The sequence below is a fragment of the Papaver somniferum genome, chromosome 6 (assembly GCF_003573695.1).
Source record: "Papaver somniferum cultivar HN1 chromosome 6, ASM357369v1, whole genome shotgun sequence".
NCBI classification, from domain to species: Eukaryota; Viridiplantae; Streptophyta; class Magnoliopsida; order Ranunculales; family Papaveraceae; genus Papaver; species Papaver somniferum.
This window is the reverse complement of record NC_039363.1, coordinates 68,009,124-68,029,437: the sequence shown is the minus strand read 5'-3', so window position 1 is coordinate 68,029,437 and position 20,314 is coordinate 68,009,124. Positions and strand designations below refer to the sequence as shown.

General features: G+C 40.1%; 2 protein-coding genes across 3 annotated transcripts; one reads left to right on the top strand and one right to left on the bottom strand.

Moving 5' to 3' along the window:
• The first annotated feature begins 275 nt into the window (after positions 1-275).
• Positions 276-4,289, top strand: LOC113287869 (probable dolichyl-diphosphooligosaccharide--protein glycosyltransferase subunit 3B). 2 transcript variants are annotated; one of them, XM_026536738.1, is made up of 2 exons: positions 276-1,489; positions 4,272-4,289. In XM_026536738.1, the coding sequence occupies exon 1, from the start codon at positions 414-416 to the stop codon at positions 1,455-1,457; it is 1,044 nt and encodes a 347-aa protein (XP_026392523.1). In that variant the 5' UTR covers positions 276-413; the 3' UTR covers positions 1,458-1,489; positions 4,272-4,289. The 2 variants fall into 2 exon arrangements, with proteins under 2 accessions (XP_026392523.1, XP_026392522.1); XM_026536737.1 differs by lacking the exon at positions 4,272-4,289 and adding an exon at positions 3,678-3,821.
• Positions 4,290-4,727: 438 nt separating this feature from the next.
• Positions 4,728-20,221, bottom strand: LOC113290887. Its single transcript, XM_026540475.1, has 3 exons — positions 19,576-20,221; positions 5,478-5,542; positions 4,728-5,327 (listed from the first exon to the last, which is right to left on the bottom strand). Exons 1-3 carry the CDS (start codon positions 20,219-20,221, stop codon positions 4,728-4,730), a joined length of 1,311 nt encoding a protein of 436 aa, XP_026396260.1.
• Positions 20,222-20,314: the final 93 nt, after the last annotated feature.

Below are 20,314 nucleotides of genomic sequence, written 5' to 3'. Positions count from 1 at the left end.
GTAACAGATTAGTTTGGATCGTTACGAGTTTGGACTAACTCGTTAGAAATTTGGACCAAACTGTTTACAGAGAGTTTTCTTTGGACTAGAAAGTATTAGGTCTGAGGATGCTGGACTAGAATGTCTATAGCCCATCAACTTTGGGACTAAAGGTCAATTTCTACAATCGGTTTTCAGATTTTCTCCACTTTGTATGACGGGGGCCACGACCACATTGTAGCCGCACCGTACGAAGAATACCGAAGGAGCCTCCTCAAAATGGCCTTTGGGCTTCGACTGTGAAAGTACCCATCTCCCAGTTCCACCCGGCAGATTTCATCTTCGACGACTACAAGTCGTCTCTCTCTATCTCTCCTCCTCAATAGTTCTTCACCATCTCTTGCCCGATCGAGTTTACCAAAACCCTAGGGAAAATGTGGATCTCTGGAAAACCCTGTCTTCCCCTGTTGCTTTTCACCATTTTCATTCTGTCAACATCTTTTAATCTCCTCGTAGATTCATCAGAATCAGATTCAGACAGAGTTTCCGAACTCCTTTCCCTTCAATCAAAATCAAAATCAGGTGTAATTCATCTCAATGATAAATCTCTAAATCGTTTCTTAACATCAGCAAAGTCCAGATCTTACTCATTAATCATCTTCTTCGACGCTGTCCAACTCCATGATAAACAAGAACTTCATCTAAAAGATCTGAAATTTGAATTCGATCTTGTATCAGCATCATTCATCAAGAACAATAAAGATACACCATCTCAATCTAAACTATTCTTTTGTGATATTGAATTTAAAGAATCACAAAATAGTTTTGGATTATTTGGTGTGAATGCGCTTCCTCATATCCGTCATGTTAGTCCACAAGTACGTAATGTTAAAGATTCTGAACAAATGGATCAAAGTGATTTCTCTAGGATGGCTGAATCAATGGCTGAATTCGTTGAATCAAAGACCAAGCTTAGTGTTGGTAATATTGAGAGACCACCTGTTGTTTCACAGAAACAAGTTGGGTTTTTGATTTTAGCACTTTTGATTTCATCCCCATTCTTAGTTAAAAGAGTTCTTGCTGGAAACACATTGCTTCATGAACCTATGTTGTATTTAATCTTCTCCGTGTTTGTTTACTTCTTTAGTGTTTCTGGTGCTATGTTTAACATCATTAGAAAGATGCCTATGTTCATAGCTGATAGAAACGATCCGTCCAAGCTATCTTTCTTTTATCAAGGTTCGGGGATGCAACTTGGTGCTGAAGGATTTGCAGTCGGGGGATTGTATACTCTTGTGGGTTTACTGTTGGCAATTGCTACTCATTTACTTGTTCAGGTTAGGAACAGGAGTGTGCAGAGAGGATTTATGGTGTTTGCGCTGATTGTTTCGTTTTGGGCTGTGAAGAAAGTTGTGTTCTTGGATAATTGGAAGACTGGTTATGGGATTCATGGATATTGGCCTTCAAGTTGGAACTAAGGTTTTCGGTGATAGGATTATCTCTTTCTGAGGTAAGGGTTTTAATTTTTACATGTTTTAGTTAAGAAGTGTATGAACTTAAATTTCATGAACTCTGTTATAGAAACACTAAATGCAAACTTCTATCCTGTTGTTTTTCTCATTATGTACGCTTGGGAAGTTTACATTGATGACGAATACATGCTTCATTTATAGTTAAATTTTGAAATCAATATGTTCCTATGTGTACTCAATTCTGCCGGTTTGTTGTACTGGATCAGCTAATTTCAGTGCCATTGGGCATAGGTAGTATGATATATTATATGGAGCCATTTAAAATGTGCTTAATGATTACCTTTTAAGTATTTTTGTAGATAGTGTGCTCTGTGGATTATCAATTACTTTTTGTATTTACGGTAGGTAGTCATTTACACAACATCAACAATAATTCATTGTCTCCCTGCTTTAGGGTATTTATTTTTGAGGTGATTGGGTAGTGCAAATACAGTTGAAATCATGTCTTAGTTTTTTCAGGGAACACAAATTTGGTTCGGTTATGCAAACGTTGCATAGAGAGAAAATTTTGGATATACTAATTGATGCCAAAAACATGTCATGTTTCAGGATTAGAACTTTAGAAAATATTTATTTTTACATGATTCTATTTAGGGTCTGAAATTGTTATGCTAATAACCTGGGTATTAACTGTACTGTAAGGATTTCGACTAGGTTGTGTTAGATTTGATGCCCAAATAGTGAATAGGTGCTTCTAATGTTTCACAGACCATGTTCTGAGATTATGTAGCCGTAGCTTTTCACCTCACAGTGTGCGCCTTATGATTACATTAACATCTTCTCTGATGTCGTCAACATAAGTTTTAGTGTAGTGTCGAATTCAGGTTTCACACATCCATGGATCCTAATTAATCACAGTACTACTGCCTTGAGGCAGCACACTTCTTTAGGACCATGCTTCAACATTGGAAAATAAGCTGGCATTTGATTCACTTTTTGGAGCAAATTTGACCACTCAAAATGTCCAGAATTGTGCTTGTCCAAAACTTTTAGTTCCAGAGCTGTTTTTTTGGCCTACTTAAATATGTACTTCATTATTTTATTCAAGCATGAGAGGCTTAGATAGGTATTGCTGTATAGAGGATTGTAGATATTAAGATCTTTTAGCAGGGTATTCGCCATAGGATCTCACCGTAGGTATTGCTGTATAAGAACATTATGTACAGTAGGTATTCCTGTATAGGGGATCGTAGATCTTAAGAACTTTTAGCAGGGTGTCCCCCATTGTCCTTTGATGAGTCATTCTGCCTGACTATCCTCCTGCAGGTATCCCCATATAGGGGATTGTAGATCTTTAGAACATCTCCAATGCTAGGGGTCAAGGTCATCCTACGTGGAGCTCTTATTAACATCTTTTGGTTGTGGGTCATTTACTACATGACAAAAATGAATAAATTTAAGACTCTCTACCTAAATTTTATCTCTAATCCCCAAGGTATTATCCAACAATTTTTGTTTAAATTTAGAGACAAAAGATGATATGGACTTAAGACCCAGGGTTATGAGAAAGTCTTATTTAGACTTTCTCCTTTACCCCCACTTAGCCATATCATCTTAATTTATGACCTCCACCCTTAGATGAAAATTTGGTGGACAAGGTCTTAAATCTTAGGTGTCATGCAATTGTAAGACCTTGACACCTTGCATTGGAGATGCTCTTAAGGTTCTAAGCAGGGTGTCTGCAATACTGTCCTTGGATGAGTCGCTCTGTCCGACTGTCTGACCGTAATTTCTCCTCACTGGTTCACCATTTCTTTTAATTTTCATTGTTTTGTTAAAGTTTGTTATGCACAAGGAAATGTACATGATTGGGGAGGTTTCACTCTGTCCTGGATTTTAAAGCTTCACCATAACTGGTACATATTATGCTTGTATAGAGCAAATGGCACTGCGTTTGTGGAAGTGTCATGACGCCATGTTATGCAGTTCATAATTGATTGCACTTTTTTTTTTTGATGCTAAGAAAGAATTTTATTAATGAACTGGTGAAATGTCTGACATAAGATAACCTTCGATGATACTAGGTGGACTGTCTAACCAAATACTAGTAATTCTGAATTTGTTGCTGAATTTAGCGAGCTTATCAGCAACTTGATTACATTTTCTTGGGACAAAATGACATTCCCAATTTTGAATACTCTTAAGCTTCTCTATTGTGTCAAGCAGAATAGTTTCATTCTCCCATGCTATGGTTGGTGAATTATTGTTGATGTATCGATCAATCCCTTGGAGGTCTGTCTTCAAGAAAACTTTCGTCAACTGCAACTCCAAGCTCCAATACACAACATCTCTGAATGCGATACATTCCGCTTGCTCCGAGTTTGCTATTCCTGCATAGCACTTTGCGAGCCCTCCTCTCCATTTCCCTGCATGGTCACGTAACACAAGAGCAACACTAGTTAATCCAGTATGTAAATCATAAGTATGTAAATCATAAGATGCGTCACAGTTTAGTTTTAAAAAATTTAAAGCTGGAGGTTTCCACTGTGATGTATGATGCAACTCATGAATTTCTGCTGCATTGTTCACTTGTTTTTTAACAGTTAGGCTGTCCATATAACTGTTAAAACTGATTGCTTTCTTGACAACTTCCCTTGGATCAGCCTTAGTCTTCTGATGATGAACTTCACATCTAGTGTTCCTTATCATCCACGAGACTGTCATTGCCATATGTAACCATCATGTATGACTTATTTGTTGTCCATTTGATTGCCACCAGCTCTCAAACATGGTCTCAATACTGTTGATGTTTCCTGCCAGAATTGCAGAACCACCAGGTACTAATAACCACACTGCTCTCGAGAAAGGACATGTGAATAGCACATGCATGATATCCTCATCAAACTGGTTGCACAGCGAGCATCTTTGATCACTAAATCTGCAAACTCTTGCAGATCTTTCTTTTGTGGGTAGTATGTCCAGAAAACACTTCCAAAAGAAATGTTTAACTCTTGGCCATACTTGGATACACCAGAAATCTTTCCACTTGATACTTGTGTCAGGAATGATTGTAAAACTCTGAAGATTACCTCTACTGATCTCAAATAGCCTGTTGTAAGCTGATTTTAGTGTAAAGTTGCCATTTTTCGTCAGTCCAAATGAATTTATCTTCTGCTGAAATGGGACATTCATCTTTAATATTAATTCTGATGTGTCAGTATCGAACAATCTCTGAACAAGATTGGTATTTCATTGCTTACTGCTTTGAACAATAAGTTATTTAACCCATATGAAACTTTCTGAGTCTGCTGCATCACTTCTGGGTTCTGGTGGGTGATCTAACCCCAAAATCCATACATCAACCCAGATTTTGACTTGGTTACCTTGTCCAATTCTCCAGCGACTATGCTGTTTTATGAAAGGTATTTTCTTTTGTAATCCATTCCATGCCCATGAGTAGTTCTTCTTATGTGTTGCATGAATTAAGCTTGTTCCAGAATAATACTTTGCTTGCATAGCTTTCACCCATTCTGCCTCTCTATTAGTACACAGTCTCCATGCTTCTCGGACTAAAAGAGCTTGATTTAAAACTTTTGAATCTCGAAAACCTTGTCCACCTTCATCTTTATGTAGATTAAAGTTTTTCCATGAAGTATAATAAGTACCTTTATGTTCTTCATAACCCCACCAGAAATCTCTCTGTGCTGCATTGATTTTCTTGATAATTTCAGCTGGTATTTGAAGACAACTCATTGAGTATGAAGGAATTGTGTTTGTATCAGTTCTTATCATCAGGGATTTGCCACATTGAGACATAGTCTTTCCATTCCATGCTGACAAGCGATTTTGAACTCTGTCATACAGGTGATTAAAGCACTGCACTTTGTTTTTTCCAATAATGAAAGGTATTCCGAGATATCTTTCATTTGTACCCATTCTTGGCACTTTCAAACGTCTTGTTATTATTCTGCAGAAACACTAAGGAATATTTGTGCTATAATGCACACTGGATTTGTTGAAGTTTACCAGTTGCCCGGAGGCCTTTCCGAAATCTTCAATTATCTGTAGAGCATTATTGGCATTATGTAGGTCTGCATTGAAGAACAATAAGCAATCGTCGGCAAAAAACAGGTGTGATATGGAAGGTACACCAGGCGCTATTTTAATACCCTTTAGCTTCTTCATCTGCTGCAGCATGAAATAATTGACGTGAAAAAGCTTCCATAACAATAATAAATAGATAGGGTGAAAGCGGATCACCCTGTCGCACTCCTCGTGCAGGCTGGTACGCTGCACATGGAGCTCCATTCAGAATTATTGATATTTTTGTGGTACTTATGCACTGCAGTAATAGATTCCGAAATGCTTCACAGAAACTCATCTGTTTCATCACATCTAGTAGAAAGGACCACTCCAGACGATCGAAAGCCTTAGACATATCCAGCTTAAGCGTTAGATGTTTAGAATCTTCCTTTTTGCTTTTCATGGTTGTAGATGGGAAAAACGGTTTGCTGGTTTTCTATGAAAGTGGAGAATCGAGCGTGCTGTCGAGACTCCTCAACCGAGCGAACTGCTGAACCTCACACAGATGCACCGATGTAAAGGGGGTGCTTAGATTTGGAAAATCAATCTGTATGACTCCGGCCTAAACCAAGACAATGGCCGTTCCAGAGTCAATTCGGTCGCAAAGAGGGAGATGAGTTGATCTGTAGGAGGGAAGCTGAGATTTGTGTGGGATCAGTGATGATCAAGGATTGTGGGTGTGTTGAAGGTTTATGCAATATTGTTGAACTACTGAAGTTGAGTTCTGTGGTTAGTTTATATCGAATTGTTGATGGATAAAGATGATAATCGATGATTGACGATATCCTGATGTCCTCGATTTAGACTTATTTATATTGCCAGAATGATGTACCACTGATCCCTGTAAGTGTAACGGTTTCTTGAGTGAAAGAGTGGGAAAGTGGGAGATCGTGGTAAAGTCAGTTCCATGTCGTGCGGAGACTTGACTGATCGTGCACCCACTACTTTGCTAACTACTTCAACCGTTTACACGACTTACGCACATTTCTCGATGTGGATGAATCCACGTGCCGTAGACCGCCAGACCAAAACCCTAAGTGATATCCCCCCATTTGTGACGTGATTGATATTTCATGAATCGTGGAGTCTGCAAGGCAGACATGTATTAGTTAGTCAGTTGTTGACTGATTTAGACCGTGAGTCTAGTTTTGTTGAATCGAGCATAAGTGGTGAATGCTCAGTGATTCATGGATTGAACATGTAGTTCTCTGAGATGTCAATAAATCACTGACTAGAGCGACTGAGCAAGTATTGCTCAACTCGACGAATTGCTGAATATTGAGAGTTTGTAGAGCAATTGAGCAAGTATTGCTCAATTCGACGAATTTGATAATTTTGGCGCGCAACTGAGCAAGTGTTGCTCAATTCAACAAACTACTGATGAATTACTGAACATTGATGGTTGGATCAATATTCGAGCAACTGAGCAAGTATTGCTCAATTCGACGAATTATTTACCGGTGTCGTGACCCAATAAAATATTAATCAAAAATATTGTTGAATTACCGAATATTATTAATTTGGATGTTGATTGCTGAATCAACATTATTTTGTGTTTAAACTTGCTCAGAATGGTGAGTGGAGTGTTTGTTTGAAACCCTAATTTTTATTAATCCTTCATCAATTAGTGAATTGCTGAAAATTGGTCATGAGTGAGGAGGGACCGACCACATGGGATGATGAGCGTCCATGGGTGCCCAGTGCTCGAGTGAGCACGCACCAGGGTTCTCAGTTTGATAGTTGGTGAAAGAACGATGATTAAATGCATGTTTCATCATTTATTGAAATATTGCTGGATTCAGCATTAGGTGATAAAACCTAGGTATGAGAGATGAGGACCGACCAAGAGAGCATGGGACCGGCTCTTAGTGTCACGGGACCAGTTGTTGGTCATTTGGAGAATCCCCCAGTTGGTTGGAGAGAGTTCGGGCCCAGTATGAGCAATTGAGCAAATTAGGTCAGAATTATGAAAACCTGTGAGACCGGATTTGTGCAAGACCTAGGAATGGCTCTGGTCGGTCATGAAGGCATGCACATGTTTCCGTGGTGTCCGTGTTTCCATACTGAGAGTTTCAGTATTTTCTGATGCGCGTTCAAGCAACATAGTGAATTTTCAGAAGAGTTTCATCTTGACTGAGAATTCTCGATTTTTATTGGAATGAGCATGTATGGTCAATTCATCAATATTTTGAGAATATTAAAATAAAAGTGTTTTAATATTTAAAATTTCCGTGAGAGGCTAGCCAGTCGTGTGACTATGTTGGCTTTTGGTTTTTCGTGATTTGAGCAATATTCGAGAAAATATGGAGAAATCATGAATTTTGCTCAAACCCTAGGAGTTTCATGAATTAAGGAAAATAATAATTATGAAAGATTAGGGATTTCAAGGTGTGGGACCGGCCATGGCTAGGGCATGGCCGGCCAGCTAGGTTGCCCGGTCCCGCACACTTTTCCCTATTTTATTATTTTTCATGAATCCTTGAAGTTATGGAGAATCCACAAGTTTCTGTTGAAACAGAGGAGTTTCGTGAGATTAGGGAATAATAATTCTAAAAAGCTAAGGATTGTGAGGTGTGGGACCGGCCACGTCTTCGGCATGGCCGTCCGGTTAGGTTGCGCGGTCCCGCACACCTCTCCTTATTTTATAATATTATTTCGTGAATCCACCAAGTTATGGAGAATTCACGAGTTTTGTAAAAACAAGGAAAGTTGCTAAAACCAAAGAGTTTTCGCGAGTTCACGAAATAACAAAAAATAAGGAAAATAATGGGAGAGGCACGAACCGACCATGGCTAGGGCACGGCCGGCCGTCGACTGGTGGGCCTGGCCCTGGGCGTCTCTTATTATTTTATTAATATTTATTGTTTCCTGTTTTGCGAAGGATTCCTCATTATTTCATATTTTTAGACACTCGTTCGTGCATCCGGGTGCTCAGCCGTGCATCATTGTCGAGTACACTCGCACCATTTTTATTGGGATTACTCAGTGATGGTCCAGATGCCCGGTTGTTGAGTATCTATTACTAATCTATGAATTCAGTGGAGAATAATCCATGAAACTGAGTAATAAAAATGAATAGTTGTTCATTATTAATTCGCAGGATCAGCTGTGGATTCGACTAAGAATTCAGAATAATAAAACAAGCATTACCATCCTATGGGATCGTGGATTCGACCATAGAATCGGAGTAATTAAGATTATCTATTACCATTTCATGAGATCAGTGGATTCGATCATGAAATCAGAGTAATGAGATAGCACAATTGTTTTATTGTCATTCTATGAGATCAAGACGTGGAGTCGACTATGGAATAGGAGCAATTGTTATTGCCATTCCATGGGATTAGGCCGTGGATTCGACCATGGAATAAGAGCAATTGTTATTGCCATTCCATGGGATCAGGCCGTGGATTCGACCATGAAATAGGAGCAATAACATATTATTCTGGGAATTCAGTAGTGAATGTCACGGCAGGATTAATCTATTGCATAAAAGATATTAGCCAGTTAAAGCGTCACATCTATTTTGAATGGTGCATAGTCAGGGAGTCACGATGTTGTTTACGACCTGAAGGCGTTAGTGGTCTCAATATACGGAGAACCGCCTGAGTCTATGCACGGTCTCTCCACATAATCAGGGAACGGTGAGTGTCACCGACGTCCTCAAGGCGTCCGCCGCCCAACTATTCTTCTATGTGGAGGTGGGTTTCTCTCCTGCAGTCAGGGAACAGTGAGTACCGATGTCCTGAAGGCGTTAAACTCTTAATCTATGGAGAACCGCCCAAATACTTTATTCTGCATAGAGGCCACGACGAGATGCCAGGGATCGAACGCTCAGCTGGTGAAGGCTTTTCGAAAACATATTCATCATGGCTTCGTAAAATATGAATCGTTGCATGCCTGAAAGCCGTGTCAAAAACATGCCTCATGATTTTACGGTTTTTTCCCTTTGTTGAAAATCCACCATCTACATTAAGTCCCCTGCTTAGTGAGGAACAGTCATGTTCTGCAGTAAGCATTAAATGGTGATTTTCAGTCGACGAGATCAGTGGTTGAACTCGGTCTACTAAGGTATCGTCAGAATCCTCGATTTTCTCCAATGGTATCATGTACGAGCAAATGTTTGGGTGAGGACCTTGATGGTGTGATAGAGTGTGATTCCGTGAGCACGGAGATGAAGCATCGCTGATTTGGTCTGTTGAAAGTCCAGTTTTGGTCAGTTTAGCGTTTATGGGCTCGGCCAAAAAAAGGAAATCCTTGTTTTAGGAACAGACGTTCGTTCGTTAGTTTATGAAACAAACAAAATAGACCTGAGTCTAATGACATAAAATTTTGTTTATGAGCTTTCATGAAATTTTTTATTTTTGAAAATATGCTCTTGTTTCAAAGATGGATGCTCGCACAAGGGAGCAAAATATATATTTTCAAATTTACGTGAGTTTCACGTTAAAAATATTTTCTGTAAAATCAATGTTTTGATTTTGAACAATTGTTGAAAGTAGAGAATCATACATGGTGAAATAATGTCTGAGTTTTCACAATTATAGAATGGACGTTTGTCCAATTTTGGAAAATCAGTGGATGTTCGCACAGTAAAATTTACATGGGTTGTTCATGGTTTTATGAAAATCAATTTATGATTTTTGAGCAATTGCTGAAAGCAAAAAATTGTATATGTAATGAAATAATGTATGTATGAGTTTGGTGATTTTATAGTGTATGCACACATGTAGAAAATCAACGAATGTTCACATGAAAGGTTATGTGAACTATTCATAGTTTTGTGAAAAGTCAGTGTTGACTCTAGAATGATAAGTTTTGCTCGTCTTCGCAGGTTTGAAGGAGTGAGCAAGTTTTCGAAGTTTCATGTCATCAGTAAAGTCTAGTGAAATCATAAAATAGGTAAGAGTTGGGGATTACCATTTTTGCAGACGCTGATGTGAGCATCTCTATTCCACGATTCGTTGTTTTGTTGAATCCTGCGCTTTGTATGAATGATGCGCTGAATGTTATGCATCAGTCACAGCTACTTTGCAATAATGACTGACTCCCATGATGACACTTTCAAAGACGACGTTTCCAGGGATGACATCTCTACGGATGAAACTTTAAGAAATGGTACTCCTGGGACCTCTGAGTAATGGTGAGAGATCCTTCATACCGATTTGTACTTCTGGTTATTTTATTATCTTTACCGCAAGATGATCGTATAGTGAAATCCCGGATCAATGTAGACTCCATGGAAATGGAAGAAAGTCTACGGGAGCGGAGAACCCATAAGTAAGGACTACAAGAGGTTAGCAAATGACGTGCAGTCCCCAACCGTTTCTTTGGTGAGTTGTTAATGCTCCTTGTGTCATGAATTTGACCGTGCAATTAGGATCACGAGACCAAGGTTTGTTATTTCTTTTCAGACTTTTGCTCCATCGATTGACGGTCTTCAACTTATTCCCGGGCAAAATTCAGGAATCCAGCACTGATGAAGAAGTCGATGTAAGTATCTTTTTTGTGCGCATCTCCTTGAATGAAATAATAATAATTGTTGTTGATGAATCCAGGAAGAAATCATTGTAGATAAGCAGCATGTTGATGAAGAGTACTCTTCTTTGGGACATGGGAATATGGAGAATTCCCGAAATCCCGAACCGAATGGAGATAACGGGGTTTCCAATGGAGATCCCGGTATTGCTGATCCTTCAAATGATTTAGAGACTCCCTTAGTAAGTATATCTACGTAATGTCTTCATAGAAGTATGAAATTGTTGATTTGTGAATGAATGAATGAGAATCCATGTAAATTTATGGATAACTTTGCCGAAATACGTCACCAGAAAATTTCAGACTTCAGATTTTACTAGAAACGCTGTAGAATCCTCGTCCGAAGTCGTATTTTCGCGGTCTGCGTATGTATCTTTAAGCCCAGGAAATTTCCAAGCTTTAAAGAGTATATTTTTGAATTTAGAGCATTTTTATGGCCTGAAAAAGGCGAAATAGTGAACTTCCAGGAGACCTTTAGAACTTTTCCAGGTTGCATGTTGTTCGATGTTTTAGCGACATCTGTTAGCTCGTTCATCCAATTGCTATGAAATTTTGGTATATTATAGAAAACATCCATACGAATAGAATGGTATATGACCCAACCTTAAATTCCTTACCAATTGCTCCCAGATCGTCGTTTAATATAGGGCAGTGTAGAATCTCTTCAGATGAGCTTGTCTGAAAAACGTGTTCCATAGCTTCTACACTATTTGCTCATGTTTTAGATGCATAGTAAAGAACTTAGATAATTTTAGTTCACTTACATGATGGATTTTATGGTTGTGTTGGGTTTTCACGCTTGAATCATTCTAATCCCATGTAATCTTCACATTAGGTGTCAAATGCTGAAGTTAGGAATAATGGATCCAACAATGATGACTTGAGCAACCATGGAGCCGTTGATAATGAGACCTCCATCCTTGTACCTCAAGGTCATGTAACACTTTTTTTTGATGCCGTGGAGGTGACTGAAACTTCAATTGTGCGTGAGATGGTGGAACCTGAATCGAGAATGGAAGAAGCTGCTCCAACCGAAGTTGTTCCTATGATTGCTGACGTTGTTCCAGCGAATGAGAACCGGATAATAGTGCATGATTATCCCAACATAGGGACTGCTTTTACTCCTCCATTTGGTGATATACTCCCATATCACAGGTTTCTTGGTGGATTTAGCGTTCCCATTGGATATGCTGCTATGTACAAGAAACCGTGGAAGATGTATGGGCACATTGTCGTTACCAAGGATCCGGAGCATAGCTATTTATTGACGAGGCAAGTAGAGGTCATATTGCATGTTATAAATGACATCCGTATCACATCTAGAAATACTGTCACCCGGGATGTACTCTTTGATTGGGAGTACAACTTGAAGAAAGCTGAAGAACTTGGATTCAATCTGAAGTGGCTTCGTCAAAAGATTGATGCTATCAGGAAAGCAGTGGAAGGTGACACTCCTTTCACCACCAGTGATGCCGTGTTGAAGAAGATGGATGAAGCTGCTGAGCTGACCAAGAAGCTGGAGGTGGAGAAAGCTGCTTTGCAAGTCTTGGAGGATGCAGAAAAGAAGAAATCTTATTTTTGCTGACTTTCTTTAGTTTTCTTTCCATGATATCTTGAACCTTGGACTTCTGAGAGATGCGAGGTTTTATTTTGGTTTTGATTTCTTGATTGGTGTTGGATTGTGAAATCGATCGTCTTGACCAGTAGACCGTCAGTCCCCAGTATTTTGTTAAGTCTCTCCCTTTCGTTTTCCCTTCTTCTGGTGAGACCTAGATAGAGGACCCAGGTAGAAAAATTGATGTAAAGACCTAGGTGGTCGAAGTTGGAGGTACCTTAATGAAGGATTTAGCGGAAGGACCTGGTGGACATCGATCGACTGTGGAGGTTATGAATCCCATCTAAAAATCGCTGCTTGCATGTTGTATGCTATGGAAGCTGTAGGAACCTCATACGACGTCGGAATTCGATGTTTGACCCAAAATTTTGAAGCTAAGAGACTGAGTTATCACATGAGAAACTAATCACTCAATTTGGAGTTGCAAAGGTCAGCTAACTAAGTGTGCACATTTGTAATTTGTAATCCCGTACAAATTTTTCAGATGTCGTAGACCTGACAGTAAAGGCCATATCTTTCAGCTCGTATGCCCGGTTGATGCGCCCTTTTGGTATGTTTTAGAAGGAACATAGAAGAACATATTTCTTTGAGGAAGTATTGTCCCATTACTCACCCATTGGTACGTTTTTGTAAACCTATGGCCTGTAGCATGTCGTATCTCACTTGTAGAGGCGATGAGAACATCTTGTAGAAGGTTTTGGTTTTGTGACCGTCTGCCGGGAAAGCTTTGGGAAGACGTTCATGTTAGCATGTTTTCATGTTTACACATATTGATATGAATCATTAGGGCTTGAAGAAGTATGATCCATAGAGAATGGATAGTTGATGAAGACGGATGTTGCGCCCGAGAGTGATGTTGAGATTACAACTGGAAGTTCTCCATAAATTCTTGTTGATGCTGAGACCATGAATAGAGTTCCTCCACATGTTGATGCCGATACTATGATTGGAGTTGATACAGAGACCGAAGATGATAGTCTTTGCTCTTCCGTCCAGTGAGCATGCACGAACTAATTGGTGAGTTGAGCATTCCTAAGATGAAGGTGTATTAGGATTTCAACCTAAATCCTCCTGTTATGACTTTACTGTGAAGTGGCTTCGTCATAGGATCGATGTTGTTGCGCGGTAGATAGCAGCAGCAGTCTTCTTTCTGGATATGATTGGTGAAGAGAGGAAGTTCCCCAGTCGTGCAGGGGATTTTGATGTAGAGAGGTTCCGTTTGACGACGTTTCATGGAATCACATTAGGTTGCAATGACTTGTTATGTGGATAACGTTTTTTGAAATATATTGAGTTGATATTTCCAATAAAATCAAGTCCCCAGTGCATCCCTCATTCACTTAGCAGTGTTCAAGGAGTTTGTAGCATCCATTGATGAATGGTGTTGCATATACTTCAGAAGTCTTATAATGGGATATTGAAGGCTTATCGATTGTAATTCAGTTATACTTTGATCGTGTCGGTGTTGAACCGGTGTGTCACGTCGAGATATTGTGCTGAAGCAAGGGGAGTTATTATTGAAGGTGTACTCTTTGATTGGGAGTACAATTCGAAGGCTTCTTATGTGCTCGAGCGCTGAAGCGTCGAATGTCTTATGCTTTATCGTCTCGGCTATGTGTATCTTCTGTCGATTCAGCATTCCGCTGCAAGGGATTCAACACTTGTGCAGACATCAGAGATTTCTGATTTTGTGGCACTCGTGGTCATTCCTGCAAGTCTATGGAGAAATTCCCAAAGTGTTCTTTGCCATGCTTTAGTCATCTCTCAGTGGTGAATGTCACGGTGAGATGCTCGATTTGAAGCGGTGTCAGGTTCAACCACTTGGTAAAATATTGCTGGAGTGAGATTACCCACTCATAGCGACTTGTAATAGTAGAGATGCTAGCTGAATTGAGTCCCCATGCTAGAATAACATGTGAGGGAATGAAAGACACAAACATGGAAGGAATGAGACTTTCCTGAATGCGAAACCTCTTGATGAATTTCTATTTATCTTTTGCAGGTTATTGTTTCAACCTCGCCAGAGTTCGAATTTCCTCCGAGTGCTCTGATGATGGAACGTCCGCCAAATCTTCTGGATCAGAACTTTCTTTGTTGGAAAGATGTGCAACAAAAGATGCTTTGTTTATAGTCATGTTTTCAACATGGGTCCATGCTATCACGTCATATCTTGGATTTTCCTGATTATGTGAAACTTGTTATATGTTCAGGTTGAACGTATTTTCACCTTGAGAGTGATGTAGACATAACCATCTCTGAGCGTTCCTTCATGGTCTCTGATTGAGATGGGTGCATGAGTACTTCTTGTCGACTGATGCCTGTGACTCTGAGGGATTTCAGTGGAATGATGTTGATGGCGGTGTCAGCATCGATCGACATTCTTCTGAATTCATTTCCTCTAAGATGGACTGTGGTAAGAAGTCCTCAGTCATGCATCTCCTTGTCTGTGGCGGGAGGTTCTGGAGGCACTTATAGAATATGGTTCAAAGCCGTGAACATGTATCCCTTTTCAGCCTTTAACAGATAAAACAATTCGCATACATACCTGACTGAACTGCTTCTTTGACTGGTTGGTCGGAGATTGTGAAAGTTCTGACTGGAAGATGGTATCTATGTACTCTTTCAGTCTCCAAGTTAAGTTCCCTAGATCCGACTTTTTCCTTGAATATACGCTTCAAGATCCTGCAGTCGCTAGTAGGATGATTGACGAACCTATGGAAACGACAGTAGCGAGGATTCTCCATTTTTTCTTCAGTTGGTTCTTTTCTGACATATGGCAGCTTGATTGCACCATCCTGGATCCAGACATCCAGTAGTTCGATCACCTCTTCGATGGAGAAAGGGAAATCAGGTTCTGCTGGATCTGCATTTTGAGTTGGAGATTGTGCATCCCGGATTTGACTACCCCTTTTTTGGAGAGAAGCGTGCTTGCGCTGTGATTCGAATTTCTGTTTGATCCTTTCTGCAACAACATTTGTGGAAGGATGGAGATTGTACTGATTGTTGACTAGGCTTCGGATGCTTCGAGATTCCTCGACCTTGCAGACTTTGCTCTTTCTAGCAAAAGCATTGATGATCGCTTGGCTGCTCCATGGAGTTCTGAGAAAGTCTGGAATCGCAGATTCTCCAGCAAGGCTCTGTAGATTGGGATCATTCCGCTGTGTTCATGCTCTCTTGGTGCCTCCATGAATCACGTGTTCTCGAGCGTTCCCTGTTTCGTTGTATAATGTGGACGTTGGGAAAGTGTATCTCTTAGGGAGAGGAATTATTTGAGTAGCAGCAGGATATGGAGGTTGATGACGGTGGACAAACGGTGTCTTGTCTTTTCCTTGATCCTCCGTGAAGCGTTTCATGTCCTCACGAGTGATGAAGCCCGCAGGTTTCTTTGTTGGCGGGCTATCTGCAGCCTTGTAGACTTCATCATCATCTACTACATGGATCAGAATGACTTCAGGACCAGCGATCGGAGATGGTTCTTTGGATTTTCCTTTCTCCTAAGCTTTCCCTAATATCTTGTTGCAAAGAGGGAGATGAGTTGATCTGTAGGAGGGAAGCTGAGAGTTGTGTGGGATCAGTGATGATCAAGGATTGTGGGTGTGTTGAAGGTTTCTGCAATATTGCTGAACTGCTGAAGTTGAGTTCTGTGGTTAGTTTATATCGATTTGTTGACGGATAATGATGATAATCGATGATTGATGATATCCTGATGTCCTCGATTTAGACTTATTTATATTGCCAGAATGATGTACCACTGATCCCTGTAAGTGTGACGGTTTCTTGAGTGAAATAGTGGGAAAGTGGGAGGTCGTGGTAAAGTCAGTTCCATGTCGTTCGGAGACTTGACTGATCGTGCACCCACTACTTTGCTAACTCCTTCAACCGTTTACACGAATTACGCACATTTCTCGTTGTGGATGAATCCACGTGTCGTAGACCGCCAGACCAAAACCCTAAGTGATATCCCCCCATTTGTGACGTGATTGATATTTCATGAATCGTGGAGTCTGCAAAGCAGACGTGTATTAGTTAGTCAGTTGTCGACTGATTTAGACTGTGAGTCTAGTTTTGTTGAATCGAGCATAAGTGGTGAATGCTCAGTGATTCATGGATTGAACATGTAGTTCTCTGAGATGTCAATTAATTACTGACTAGAGCGACTGAGCAAGTATTGCTCAACTCGACGAATTGCTGAATATTGAGAGTTTGTAGAGCAATTGAGCAAGTATTGCTGAATTCGATGAACTTGATAATTTTGGCGTGCAACTGAGCAAGTGTTGCTCAATTCAACAAACTACTGATGAATTACTGAACATTGATGGTTAGATCAATATTCGAGCAACTGAGCAAGTATTGCTCAATTCGACGAATTATTTACTGGTGTCGTGACCCAATAAAATATTAATCAAAAATATTGGTGAATTACCGAATATTATTAATTTGGATGTTGATTGTTGAATCAACATTATTTTGTGTTTGAACTTGCTCAGAATGGTGAGTGGAGCGTTTGTTCGAAACCCTAATTTTTATCAATCCTTCATCAATTGGTGAATTGCTGAAAATTGGTCACGAGTGAGGAGGGACCGACCACATGGGATGATGAGCGTTCATGGGTGCCCAGTGCTCGAGTGAGCACGCACCAGGGTTCTAAGTTTGATAGTTGGTGAAAGAACGATGAGTAAATGCATGTTTCATCATTTATTGAAATATTGTTGGATTCAGCATTAGGTGATAAAAACTAGGTATGAGAGATGAGGAACGACCAAGAGAGCATGGGACCGGTTCTTGGTGGTCATGGGACCAGGTATTGGTTATTTGGAGAATCCTCCAGTTGGTTGGAGAGAGTTCGGGCCCAGTATGAGCAATTGAGCAAATTAGGTCAGAATTATGAAAACCTGTGAGACCGGCTTTGTGAAAGACCTAAGAATGACTCTGGTCGGTCATGAAGGCATGCACATGTTTCCGTGGTGTCCGTGTTTCCATACTGAGAGTTTCAGTATTTTTTGATGCGCGTTCGAGCAACATAGTGAATTTTCAGAAGAGTTTCATCTTGACTGAGAATTCTCGATTTTTGTTGGGATGAGCATGTATGCTCAATTCATCAATATCTTGAGAATATTAAAATAAAAGTGTTTTAATATTTAAAATTGCCGTGATAGGCTAGCCAGTTGTGTGACTATGTTGGCTTTTGGTTTTTCGGGATTTGAGCAATATTCAAGAAAATATGGAGAAATCATGAATTTTGGTCAAACCCCGGGAGTTTCATGAATTAAGGAAAAAAATAATTATGAAAGATTAGAGATTGCAAGGTGTGGGACCGGCCATGGCTAGGGCATGGCCGGCCGTCTAGGTTACCCGGTCCCGCACACCTTTCCCTGTTTTATTATTTTTCATGAATCCTTGAAGTTATTTAGTATCCACGAGTTTTTGTTGAAACGGAGGAGTTTCGTGGGATTAGGGAATAATAATTATAAAAAGCTAAGAATTGTGAGGTGTGGGACCGGCCACGGCTTAGGCATGGCCGGCCGGTTAGGTTGCCCGGTCCCGCACACCTCTCCTTATTTTATAATATTATTTCGTGAATCCACCAAGTTATGGAGAATTCACGAGTTTTGCAAAAACAAGGAAAGTTGCTAAAACCAAGGAGTTTTTGCGAGTTCACGAAATAACAAAAAATAAGGAAATTAATGGGAGAGGCACGAACCGACCATGGCTAGGGCATGACCGGTCGGCCGACTGGTGGGCCCGGCCCTGGGCGTCTCTTATTATTTTTTTAATATTTATTGTTTTCTCCTTTTTTGCGAAGGATTCCTCATTATTTCATGTTTTTGGACACTCGTTCGTGCATCCGAGTGCTTAGTCGTGCATCATTATCGAGTACACTCGCACCATTTTTGTGGGGCTTACTCAGTGATGGTCCAGATGCCCGGTTGTTGAGTATCTATTACTAATCTATGAATTCTGTGGAGAATAATCCATGAAACTGAGTAATAAAAATGAATAGTTATTCATTATTAATTCGCAGGATCAGCTGTGGATTCGACTACGAATTCAGAATAATAAAACAAGCATTACCATCCTATGGGATCGTGGATTCAACCATAGAATCGGAGTAATTAAGATTATCTATTACCATTTCATGAGATCAGTGGATTCGACCATGAGATCGGAGTAATGACATAGCACAGTTGTTTTATTGTCATTCTATGAGATCAAGCCGTGGATTCGACCATGGAATAGGAGCAATTGTTATTTCCATTCCATGGGATCAGGCCGTGGATTCGACCATTGAATATGAGCAATTGTTATTTCCATTCCATGGGATCAGGCCTTGGATTCGACCATGGAATAGGAGCAATAATAGATTATTCTGGGAATTCAATAGTGAATGTCACGGCAGGATTAATCTATTGCATAAAAGATATTAGCCAGTTAAAGAGTCACATCTATTCTGAATGGTGCATAGTCAGGGAGTCACGATGTTGTTTATGACCTGAAGGCATTAGTGTTCTCAATTTACGGAGAACCGCCTGAATCTATGCACAGTCTCTCCACATAATCAGGGAACGGTGAGTGTCACCGACGTCCTGAAGGCGTCCGCCACCCAACTATTCTTATATATGGAGGTGGGTCTCTCTCCTGCGGTCAGGGATTAGTGAGTATCACCGACGTCCTGAAGGCGTTAAGCTCTCAATCTACGAAGAACCTCCCAAATACTTTATTCTGCATAGAGGTCACGACGAAATGCCAGGGATCGAACGCTCAGCTGGTGAAGGATTTTCGAAAACATATTCATCATGGCTTCCTAAAATATGATCGTTGCATGCCTGAAAACCATGTCAAAAACATGCCTCATGATTTTACGGTTTTTTCCCTTTGTTGAAAATCCACCATCTACAATGGTATGGACAATTTCCTGAGCCAATTGGATATTATCTGAGATCTGTCGTCCTGGCACATACGCTGCTTGTAGAGGTGAGATAATTTTCCCCATTAACTTCTTCATCCTTAGAGAGAGGCTTTTTGATATGAGCTTATAACTTGTATTGCATAAAGCAACAGGGCGCAAATCAGAAGGAAACTGTTTATTCTTCGTCTTTGGGACAATAGTTATGTTGGTGGCGTTTAAACACTTTAGCATGAACCCTGTGCGAAAGAATTGTTGAAATGTATTCACTGCATCCGACCCAACTATCTCCCAATGTGACTTGAAAAAACACGGTGGAAAACCGTCTGGTCCTGGCGCCTTCCATGACCTCATACTTTTTAATGTTTTAAGAATTTCAGCTTCATCTGGTACCTTCATAAGGTCACCATTTTGTTCAGCAGTTATAACACTAGGGATGCACTGAAGTATTTGTTCATCTCTTACTGGTGAACTAGTAGTATGCAACATTTTGTAATGATCTGTAAGTAAATTTTCCAAATCAATTCTTGATGTACACCAGTTTCCATTTTCATCCTTAAGAGCTACAATGTTGTTATTTGATCTCCTTTTATTTGCATTGGCATGGTGGTACTTGGTATTGCGATCCATTTCTAGATAATACTCATCCCTTGCTTTCGGTCCCCAATAATCATTCTGTATTTGGTGCCAGTGCTCGATTTTGTTCTCTATTTGCTGAACTTG